General features: G+C 34.1%; 1 protein-coding gene across 5 annotated transcripts in view; it reads right to left on the reverse strand.

Moving 5' to 3' along the window:
* LOC143237246 (uncharacterized) overlaps positions 1-10,012 on the reverse strand; it is a 26,130-nt gene extending 16,118 nt beyond the window's left edge. For 4 of the 5 annotated variants that reach the window (XM_076476296.1, XM_076476295.1, XM_076476294.1 and 1 more), the window contains exons 1-3: positions 6,034-10,012; positions 2,724-2,866; positions 2,310-2,474 (exon numbers count right to left, since the gene is read on the reverse strand). In XM_076476296.1, the coding sequence (XP_076332411.1) occupies positions 2,373-2,474; positions 2,724-2,866; positions 6,034-6,166 (378 nt within the window). In that variant the 5' untranslated portion in view covers positions 6,167-10,012 and the 3' untranslated portion in view covers positions 2,310-2,372. The remainder of the gene's footprint in view (positions 1-2,309; positions 2,475-2,723; positions 2,867-6,033) is intronic. The other variant, XM_076476298.1, reaches the window with a different exon arrangement.
* Positions 10,013-12,409: the final 2,397 nt, after the last annotated feature.

The raw sequence follows: 12,409 nt of genomic DNA on the forward strand, positions 1-12,409 counted from the left end.
GAATTATCTGAGATTAATTCAGTCAGTGTAGCATATTTCAGCTTTCTACCAACAATACTCTTGTGGTTTCATGCAGCCAATCTTGCCTAAAAATGAATTTGCCAAAAATAAAAGAAAATTAACCAAATTTTACAGGGCTGTAAATCGGAAACTATTAGATATATTTATCTAATCTTTGGCAATTTTTCATTATATGGGTAGATGAGCACATGTGAATTTTTTCAAGGCATTCTATGGAGGTCACCTGCAGCTCCCTGGATCATTTGACACGGAATGACCCACAAGTTACGTGATCAGATTAAAACATGACTAAATGACCCCTATAAATAGGAAACAAGAATCCCAAGGCCAGCAAAGAGCAAGGAGCTGTAAACTGGAGATAAGAAGAGAATGTACAACCTTAGACCAACAGCCCAAAGTCAGTGTGTGGTCAATACATGCATTACAGCCATGAAGAGCACCTTCTGCAAAAAGAACAAAAGCTGTTCATGGAGTATGGAGTATGTTCTGTAGAAGTACGAGCCAGGACTCACCACCAAAAGAGATAGTCAATATAATAGTAAAGAAGGGAAATGGGAGAATCCAAAGAATCCCAAGCAAGATTCCATTAACCCCACATCATCAATACCATTTTTAAACCTCCTTCTGTACACGTTACTTAGTAATATTAAAAATTTAATTAAATGACTTTATTATAAATGTGGTAAACTTAACAATAAGGAAAGGAAAAAATTGTTATAAATGTATTTTAATGAAATTATTATTATCAGTTTTTGGTCCATTTTGGAACTCCAAACAGATTAAAATACCTCCACCCCAAACAGCAGAGGTCTAAAAGCCTGTTAGGTGATGATGAAGCAACTGACAAAGAAAGATGTCGGCATGACCAGAGGTCCTGAGAAGAAAGAACAATATAGGCAAGCTGGACCTGGGAGAAGGAAGAAAGGGATAAAGATACTATATGAGAAATAACCAAGACCTGATTGAGGTATAGAAGAGGTGCACTTGTGAACAAGGTTAACACATGAGATCCAACTGGACCAAGACCCATAAGGCAGACTATAGAACTGATATTGGTGTGCCTTACACCATTGGTAAAACAATGAACTCTAGTACAGCAAGATAAGGAAAAGCAAGAACATAAAAGGAAAGGTCTAGTAGAGAAAGAGTGGTAGTACGTGGAAATCTGGGAAATCTTTCTGTAACTTCCAGATGAATCTCAAACAGAATGAGATAAACTGAAATAATCATAGCAAGAAATTAAAGATGTGAAGAGTGAATTGTTTTCTTTTCTTTTCATTTCTAATGATAAAGGAAAGGATGAAGGTAATAAAATTAAACTTTAAAGAGCAATTGACAAAAAAATCACATATCTGAGAAATACATTCGTCAGAAACCAACAAAGGCCAAACAAAATCAACAGGCAGGGTTGAAGAAAGGTACGTCTTATGCTTGGATGAGGGGAAGCTGTTGAGATCTTCATTAACTAGGCTAGATACAAAGGGCACAGATGGTAAACAAAGACCAATAAATTCCCCAACGAATCACCAGTACCTATGGCCTCAAGTATGGTTACAGAAGAAAAAGGCAGACTAAAAGTAAATAATGCCAACTTCAGAATGCATGCTTGAATTTTGTCAAACAAGTAAACGATTTGGTGACAAAACACGGATAAAGAAATGCTTTCAAAATTAAAGTGAAATTGAACAAAGTAAAGTGTAAAGGAGAGAAATCATTTCAAGCCCAAACTGGAAATAAAGAAAGGCGTCTACACTCTATACCTGCCAAACAAGAACTGAAGTTTAAGTAGAGGAGTGCAGAGAGAGCTACATGCACTATGTCATGTTCTTATTGTAATACAAGTGATGTATGATGATTTGGAAGAGAGACATACTGGAATCTTCCAATTCCAAAACGGAAAGGATTAGGCTGTGGCATGCATTATTAAAGAAATTCACAGTTAGAGGGAAGTACCAAATGAAAATAACTAATCTTAGAAGTTTAGCTAAGCACTGTATTAGAATCTTTATTTCGAAACTCTTCAGAATGTGAATTCAGAAAACGCCCATTCTAACTTCTTATTCGGTTGCTAAAGCACTACTAAGGGCAATTTTGATAAAACATGCCAGTCAATAATTTTTTGAGGTGTTTTCTATAAGTGTTAAACAACTTTAAGTAAAATGAGTATAACAAGATAGACTTCAAAGGCTGATTACCACTTAGCAACACATGGCTTTGATTCTGTAAAACTATTTTATGTCAAGTTTCCACACCTGTTGCATTTACTACATATTTAGTATTTATGATACCTTTTGGTGTTTCAACGTCCCATCTGCCATTGTTAAGTTTCAGTCCTGTGACTGGTACCCCTTCTATGATATTAGCTCCATGTTTCTGGGCAGCTCCTGCCATGGCCTTGTAAAATAATAAAGATCTATGTGACCATCAGCAGGGTTGAAGATCCCTCCAAGAATCTAAAAAAAATATATATATACAAATAACTAATCATGCCATACTCACAAAAACTATCCAGATTCTTAAGTTGAAAAATTAAAATCTACTTATTGCACAGAACCTTTCTCTAAAATAATCTACTGTATAATACTTTATTCTGCAATCTTCCATCAGCTTTTAAAAAATGAGAAGATTTAGCCATCCTCCATTCTATCTCAGTGAAACAACACATAACAAAATAACTGAACTGTATACTTCAAGATACTGACACCAGGTTTTTTATACAGCACCTTAGTAAATGCAAAAACCAATGACTCATTTTCTAATGTTTCTTCTATGAATCCAAATTTAATTTCATCAACATTCTCCACGGTTATGGCACAGTTTACAGTCTGTATCCCTAAACAGGCACCTGAAAATAGGAAGAGAAACTCAAAACTGTGATATCTTTAAAAATCTTAATGTGGGCCAGAAACAGAGAACACACTCCAAAATAAGAAATCCTTCTGAGTTAAGACAAAACATTATATGTTATCAAACCTCTCAGATTTAACATTCTTAAGAAAATTAGTTTGTGCATATGATTTTGATTTCGGTAGACATTATCCCACATACCTGAATGTAAAGCACAATTACTGTATTTGCCTAGTTTGCAAATAACTGTTTAAATAGTTCAACAATTTAAATAAATGTGTTTAAACAAACTGAGTAAATATATTAAGATTTAAAAATATGCACAAATCTAAAATAAAAGCTATATGGTAATTTTTTTCTTGTCATAAAATACTTACACCATTCATATTTAACAAAGGAAACATTTCAAATATTTCATCTGGCCCTATAATATGTTAAAGATTCAAATGGTTTAAACTGACAAGCAAACACAATTACTGTTAAAATATTTTTTTAAAATCATCTTACTAACAACCTGATTCCTATGGTATCTAAAAATCTTATTAATTTTACCTAAAAGTAGTTATGTTTTATGACAAACAAACTACCAAAATCACAATTCAATTACATAGTTCTTTATCTTTCTATTTCCATATACAACAGCATATACCACTTTTATTATACGATAAATCAGTTTGTCATTTTAAGCACATAATTATGTTTCACTTTTCCTAGAAAAAATGCAATAGCACACTACATTTTAAAATAGACAGATAAAAAGGACAAAAAGTGTCAAATAAAAACTGTATACCAAAAAACACTTATTTCATCTTGCAGTTAATACATAAACACCATAGTTGCTTAAAGTGTCCAGTTACTGAAGCAAGGACAGCTCATACTTGTGTATTAAGCTGTTATTGGCACTACGATGTGCAGTAATGATCATTATGTAGAGATGAGTTCAACTGAAATTAGAAGCCTTTACATTTAAAACACTACAGTGCTCATGCTAGGAAATTGAAAAACTCAGAACTAATCAATTATTACAAAACTGCATCTAAAGATCAGCTAATCTTCCTTGATGTCTAGAAAAAGGCTGCAAAAATATCAATTTTTGTTATTTTCTTTCAGTCTATCCATCGGCTGTAACTCGTAAATTACAGAGTGCATATTTCCAGCTTGCACATGCTTCATTCTTCTGTAAGATGTGCCTTTCAAACCTAGAGCCCAACAGATTACTTACAGCCCAAAATATATGCAATGATAAAAATTGTTTAATACTGCCCAATATGAGAGTCAGTCAATAGATGCTGCAATGTGTAAAGTTAATCCTATCAGTTCTGTCATGTTTCAAAACATGCAAGTCTTATGTTTATATTAAGCATTTACAATTAAGAACTTTCTACTAGTGTAGAAAGTTTTATTTCATTGACTTCTTGAAAAGTGCAACTTGAAAAAAATATGAATAGCAAGCACGAGGAGGTCATTTTGTTGAATCTGTTACCAACATTTCTGTTTGAGTCTGAATAAAAATTACATGATGGATTTCACTCTGTTATCCATATTTTTACAAACATCCATCTATTGAGACATAATGTTTACCATCACTTATTAGAAGAACAAAATACAGTTACTTGAAATGTTCTCTTGACCATGTGTTAAAAGAACAAATATGAAACACTTGATTTCTTACACTGATGCACATCTGTAAAAATATGTTGCTTGTTTAACAAGACTGTCAATCATTATTGTGCAACATTGTTTTGGGTCTACTAAAATCTTTGTTTTGAAGTATATTGCTCTTGCTCATAACTCAAGTACAAAAAGAGATTAAACATCTTTTTTGATGATCAGTAAACATATGATAGTTAAACGTAAAATAAACAATGAAAAATAACTCCACAGAAAAGACCAAATACTGTAAAATAACCATAAAAACTGTGAAGTAAAAACTAACTGTGATACAAAATCAAAAATCTAACTTGGAATGACTTTAAAACAAAATTCATTTGAGAAAAACACTCTTATACTCTCATGATATTACATTCCAGTTTTGTTGCTAATGACAGACTGTAATTAATGTTTATTTCAACTAATTTAACAATAATCAGGAAACATGGCAGCAATCCCTATGTCGAGGTACTTTAATTACAGCCCAAAACATAAACAACCACAATATTGGATCTGTAAGTCATTATGTGCATTATATGAAAATAGATATTTAATGTATGTTCTTTACATTATTTAGGTAGTAAATAACCTTTCATACATATAACAAATAGATTAACAAAAGAAGGAATACAAGAAGAGTGGTATTTTTATTTTTTCACAATATATTTTTCCCTCACCTCAGATTTAAACCTGAGAACTGCTTGTTACAAAAGTGCTCTACAAATGAAGTAAAGAATTAGTCTCCTACAACTTGCTAGTCAGACATTTTTATAACTCAAATTATTACATAAGTACTCATAAAATTTTCTTATCATTATGAAAATATTCTATGTATTGAACACATAACAATGGAATAAAGCATTGCTTTACTATAACAACGTAACCTAAATAAAAATTCTATTAAACACTGTAATACATAACGCTTTTGTATAGGTTTAACTCACTTTGGAATTGTTGTTTCCTCTTGAAAAGGCTTCATATCCCAAAGTAATGTAAATTCCTATATCTTTTTATCAGCATTTATTATATTAATTATTTAATTTTTACAAATTGTAGTGAATTGCAAGATGTTAAAATTTTTCTCAACACAAAAAAAGGCCTGAAAAGGAACAATCAAAGCAATCTAATATGAATGTACTACATATCTTTTATTTTGTCTATTCTTCAATGAAAAAGTTACATTTTACTTTGTTGCTCTATAAGATTGTCATGTAGTTATATATAAAAGTTTATCCAATGAATAACATATCAAAAGCATAACTGACAACCGTAAAGAATTTTGGGAGTTCAATTATCATTGCTTTTGGAACAGAAAAACAAATTACATGTCTAAGAAAAATTGTCATTATTCTAAGTTGTGTGTTAAAGTGCCTTAATCAGTTTAGAACATTCTATTAATATTAACCATTAAAATAATACTTCTGCTTGGAGTTTAGTTTACTAATTTTTTATCATTAATTTTTTTTGTGAAAAAATGAATTGATGTCATGGTGTAATTTTTGTCATTACAAATACCTTGAATAGATGTTGCAAGCTTGTAAATATGTATTAATTCTCTTACACAGTGAAGGATACACACGACAACTTTTAGAAAAGCAGCCTGTTGAAAAAGATAATACATATACACGAACAAACTGACATCGCTCATGTGTGTAGAAAAGTGGTTAAACTACGTTACTCAAGAATTGTAGGATATTGTGCTGTGAAAACTTAGTCTCAATATAAAAAAATGGGTTAATTCCTGATTTGATTGCCTATCTGTGATATAATCCCACTTAAATATTTGAGTAAATATGTTAAAATTTTCATTTATGGAAATTAAAAAAGAAAGAATTATAGTATCCATTCAATTTCATTTAGGGATGAAGAAACAGTAATCATAATTTAAATTTTATTCATTCGATTCAAATATATTTATGGATAAAGAAACAATAATAATACACATTTATTAAATTTTACGGGAAGAAACTTCAATACAAATATCTGTAACTTTTGAATTAAAACAGCACCATCTTTCATGTGAAAAAAGTATTAATAATTAACAAGTATTTTTCTTCACAACTCCTTAATATTATTATGTTTGTTTGTTTTTGAATTTCCCATAAAGCTACATGAGGGCTATCTGCGCTAGCTTTCCGTAATTTAACAGTGTAAGACCAAAGGGAAGGCAGCTGGTCATCAACACCCACCGCCAACTCTGGGGCTACTCCTTTACCAACGATTGGTTGGTTAATTTAGCGTCTCATGGCACAAAGCAGCTAGGCTATCTGCGCCAAATATCCAGTAAAGAGTTAAAAGTAAATTTAGTAACATTCATAGAAGGTAATTAAGGTAAAACAAAACAAAGTTTAAAAAAAACACATAAAAAAGACACTTAAGTTGGCCTTTCCAGTCCTAGATTCTCGGTGTTTAATGTTACGACCAGTTTATAATTTAAAATCGAGCTAGAAGAACTGTGATTTTTAAAAAAGAGCCACAATAAAAGTGTAATGTATAAATTAAAAGTACTTAAATGGCATTAAAAAGATTAATGTCCTTTGTGACCAACGCGTAGTCTAGTTGGAACAACTTCTTCTTTCTGATCCTTACACAAGAAAGATGGTCAAAGTCCAATATAGGGTTTTATTTCGAAAAGCTTGTTTTCGCGTTGCTCACTCCAAGTCGACTGCCAGCTGGAATGTAGCAGAGCCTTAACTAAAGGACCATAGTCCATGTATGGGACAGGCACAGTGGTGATAGTGCCAGAACAGATAGACTTAGCTGGTGTCGGCGAGCTCGTTCCCGCGAATATCAATGTGGCCGAGTATCCAGAAAAAAAACTGGATGAAAAAATGAACACAGAAGCTGTAGAGGTGATTCTACATGAAACCACAGAAGCATAACAAACCATGGCAAAGCCCACACAGTAACCTGATTTTAAGCCATCTGTATAAATAGGAATAGAAAGACAGTTTGAAAGGTGTTCGGAAAATAGTAGACAGTATTTCTAATCAGGAGTGTCTACTTTTCTCAGACGACTTAAAGATAGGTCACAATTGGAGACTGTAAGAAGCCATGTAGAGATGGGGTGACCAGTAGATACAGCAGTATTATCAAAGAAGAGACCCAATTCATCTAACTGTACCTGGATATGAAGGCCAAAAAATCAATAGTAGACCATCTAGTCTGAAAAATCATGGCCCACTGAGGAAGGAAAACACAACCCCAGGTGAGTTGCTTTGGTAAAGAACAAAGTTTTGAAGCATATAGTAAAGACAATTGCAAACGACAGAGGTGCAAAGAAGGTTCACGAGACTCTATGTATAAGTGTGGAAGGCCCCAGTGCAGAGCAGAAGTCCTTGATGATGAATAGGGTCTAGAATCTTTTAGGCCGACGATCCGGAAGAGCCATAGACCAGTGATCCATAGTCGAGTTTCATGATATATCTTTAGCATAGAACGTCGATCCGCTTCATAAGGGGTAGAAGAGAGGACACGGAGGATGTTCAGTGTTCTTATATATTTGACCACTAGCTGCTTGATGATGGTATAAAGGGCAGCTTATGGTCAAAGATAAGTCCCATGAACTTTGTCTCAGTGACCACAGGCAGCACAACTTCACCGATACGGAGTTCAGGATTGGGGTGAATACCCCGGTGGCGGCAAAAGTGCATGCGAACGGTTTAAGAGAGAGATATGGGAGTTGATTAGTGATGGCATTAATTTTTATACTGAAAAGTGTGACACTCAGAACACAGCCCTGAGGGACTCCAAGTTCCTGTAGAAAAGAACGGGAAAATGTCGAACCCACACAGGCTCAGAATAGCAAGAGAAGAAGGAAATAGATGGCGCAGCTTCTCATAGTGTATATCATCAGGTCCAACTGATGTACTGCCAGACTGATGAAGGGCCAGTTTGTGTTCCACTAGTGTAAAGGGATGATTATAGTCATAGAGACAATTAGCTCAAAAGGAAAGAGTTGAATGCTCTGCTCGAGTCTTGACGACTGAGAAGGTGGAAGAAGAGGCAGAGGTGCTAGATACCTGGCAAAAGCTTTCACCTAGAGTATTGATGATACTTTGGATATCAGCTTGTTCCTGGTTATCAGAAAGCGAGATCGAGAGCGAAAACATTTATACTGCTCATTGACCTTTTCAATCTTGTCCCAAATGACCTGGTGGTAGAATATATGTTGGTTGTAAACTTAATCTAAGAATCCTTCTGGCTTTGACGTCTTACCCACCTATCATGCAGTTCGAAAGTGTGGGATATCTATAGAAAGTATTTCAGGCCCGTTTTTGAGCCTTCCTTACTCTTTGACACACAGGATTTCACTATGGAAGAGGATATAGTGGAAAACTTGTCGAGGTTTTAGGAATACAATGAGCAGCTGCTTATATAATGCAGTCAGTTACTAATGCCACACACATAGTCGTTCCTTGATGGCTTAAAGGCGATGGCAGGATCAAGTTTTGCTAGAGCAGTGAAAGATGGCCAGTTTGCCTGATCGAGCTTCCACCGGGGCACACGGGTCGGGTGAAATCGACTATGGCCAGTGTCTCTCAGGAAAATGATCACTGACTCATGGATTATTGTCCACGGCAAACACATGGGTGGATGTTTAGATCCCAGAGAACCTTCTCTTGGATGTCCCCTCACTACGTACAGAAATCCACACCGAGAAGTTTACCAACGAATAGTGGGATTCACTGTTACATTATAATGCCAGATCAACCAAAAGGACAAGCATGTTTGGTGTGACAGGGATTTGAACCCTTCACCCTCAGATTACGTATCCAATGCCTTACCCACCCGGGCATGCCGAGCAAATATTATTATAACTTAACATCCTTATTCCTGTGATTTTCAATACATTTTTATTTCTGATAAATTTATTGAGCATTATATATTAAATACATATATATTTTATTACATTTTACTATAAAACTTTAAATATGATAATAAATTATATACTTTTAAGTTCGATGATTTTCAACTCTTCAAAATTACTTAAAACATTCTAAAAGTTTCTATTTTCACATATATGTGTCAGGTAACATAACTTTCCACAAATGTTCATGGTAATAAAGTTGATTAATATAACCCTTGAGACAAAATGTTCACAGCTCAAATATGATTTTATGTAACCATTAGAAGTTACTTTTTATACAGCTAACTTAATATTCTCTTAAGTAATAAATATTGTTCCAGGTGTGTCACGAATGAGAAAAGGGGAACAACAGCTGAGCACAAATGCTACTAAAACTGGAACCAATCGTCTCCTGCTGCGGAACCTGATATTAATGTATACAGTTTCTTAAGAGTAAATCCATGCACAACATAAGTTGTAAAATAGTAACAGGTGATGGCGATTGATGTGTCTATAAAAATTGGAAAGAGTACCACGTTACGGTTGACCTGTTGTGAAGATCAAATGTGCAAACCACGTGGTCAGAAACTACACTATGATACTGCACAACACTGATAGTAAAACATAGAAAATGCAAAATATCTATCAAAGTCTTAGAATACGAGGTGCAACTTGATCCAATAGTTAAAATTGCTGAATTGTAAAGACATCATGGATTATCATGTTTTTGTATGCCGTGGTGCTCTCATCTGTACCCATATACTTCATTGAACCTGAATTTTTGATGAACTGAATTGACACATTTGTTGTCTAATTTATCTTTTTTGCTTTCATCTCAGGCACTAACGAGATAGGTTTCTCGGAGACTGGTTAGTGAAAGTGGGTTTTTGAAGGGTTATCCTGTTTTCCTCTCACATCCAAATCTTGGGTATTAAGATTTACAAATCCCGGCCCACTATGTTTTTCGTTTTTACGAAGTGAATAACTTTCCGTCCTCCGCTTTCTGTGACACAACCTCAGCTGTACCCCTGCCACTCTGCACACCCTCTGCACGAGTTTGTTGATTATTTTTTTCACAGTTATTTTTAACATCCTGCCCCACCTTCCCCCAAGTATTATTTAAACCATGAGCAGGGTGAAAAGAGGAATTATTCGAAAGTCTTACCACATCTATGGTTTAGATTTACAATTGTAAAACTCTTGTATGTAAACCATCATTTGTAATAACTATTACTAATAACCGTTATTATAAACTGTATTATTTTTTAATTTGTGTATTAAAATATATTTGTGCTAAAACGAGAATTATATGTATCACTCTTTTTGGAAAATAACATAAATTTAATACATATTAACATGTAATTAACTACAAAGCTTCAATTTAATTCCACTTTATTTGAGATAGTCATACGTAACGAACACAACGTAATAAATTGGAGACTCGTATGAAATAAAATAATAATACGTAACAGTTTGTTTGTTTTTGATTTTCGCACAAAGCTACTCGAGGGCTATCCATGCTAGCCGTACCTTATTTAGCAGTGTAAGACTAGAGGGAAAGCAGCTAGTCATCACCACCCACCGCCAACTCTTGGGCTACTCTTTTGCCATTGAATAGTGGGATTGACCATTATATTATAATGCCCCCACGGCTCAAAGGTCGAACAAGTTTGGATTTAAAATTGTGTGGGCTGAGGGAATAATAACTGGTGAGGGCCCTACATCCCATGTAGTTTTACATAGAATAAAATTATCAATGGGCTATGGGGCTGAGCTCCCTCTTGCTCCTACCTAAATACGCCACTATCCAGAATGTCATCTTTCGTGAAGTGTGTGTTTTTTTTTATAGTAAAGCCACATCGGGCTATCTGCTGTGTCTACCAAGGGGATGCGAACCATTAATTTTAAGCGTTGTAAGTTGGAACCGGAACTCCACTGAGAAACGCTCTCGTAAAGAAATGACAGCCGACAGATGGTCACCCGCTGACCATAAATTTCAAAGGTTTATAAAATACATGTATGTTTTGTATTTGAGATATAAAGGTATATTTGGTATTGCGTGTGAGTTTTTTTATGCATCTATATTGAGAATCAACCTTCAAATTGTGAATATTTGCTTATTTCTACTAACTACAAGTTTTGCTTTGTGTTATTGTTGTTTCGAGTTAATCACAAAGCTACACAATGGGCTAACTGTGCTCGGCCCAACACGGGTATTAAAACCCAGTTTTTTGCGTTCTAACTCCGCATACATGCCGATGAGCCACAGGGGGCTTTAGTTTAGTGCAAATAAAACTTTAATAAATATTTTGTTTTTCGTTCATTTGATCAGAATTACAATTATATCAACGCTGTTCATTTCGACATTTTATACGATGTTCATATACATAAAATTTAGATTGATTTTAGTTTTTGTTATGCAATATAAGAAATACAGACAGGAACGGATTGATATTTTAAAGGATCAGTCCGGTCAGTATCATTCTTAACGATTTAGTAATTTTACACGTATTGTGTACTGGCTCAACAATAATGCATCAAATAGCTGGTGGTTCAATCCACTCCTAAATACAAAAGAAATGCATTATAAAACGAGTTTATAAATATCTTTCACTGTAATAATGTGAATATTAATTTCATTTATGAGGTTTATTGCTTGAATTTAAGCACAAATTTACAGTATTGGCTATATGATTTCTAGCGTTGTAAATCCGCGGATATGCTGCTGTGTCATTGGGTACATTTTCTTGTAAGGCAAACATTATAAACATGTGAAATTGCATCTTCTCCGACCATTGCAACTTTTGGATGTGAACATTTGTGCCATCTTCTTAATCATAACTATTAAACAGTGCAGCCGCAACTTCTCCCAGGTTACTTAATAATGGGAGATTTCCAATAAGGACTCAAAGGTATGTATGATAGCTTTCCAGTAATATGTTATATATGGAAAAATAAACCGATATAATAAATCATGACAATTTTATTATCCAGAAGAGATCGCATTTTTACCTGCATAGTTATATACAGTATAAATAAAGT

The sequence above is a fragment of the Tachypleus tridentatus genome, chromosome 13, assembly GCF_004210375.1.
Source record: "Tachypleus tridentatus isolate NWPU-2018 chromosome 13, ASM421037v1, whole genome shotgun sequence".
Taxonomy (NCBI): Eukaryota; Metazoa; Arthropoda; class Merostomata; order Xiphosura; family Limulidae; genus Tachypleus; species Tachypleus tridentatus.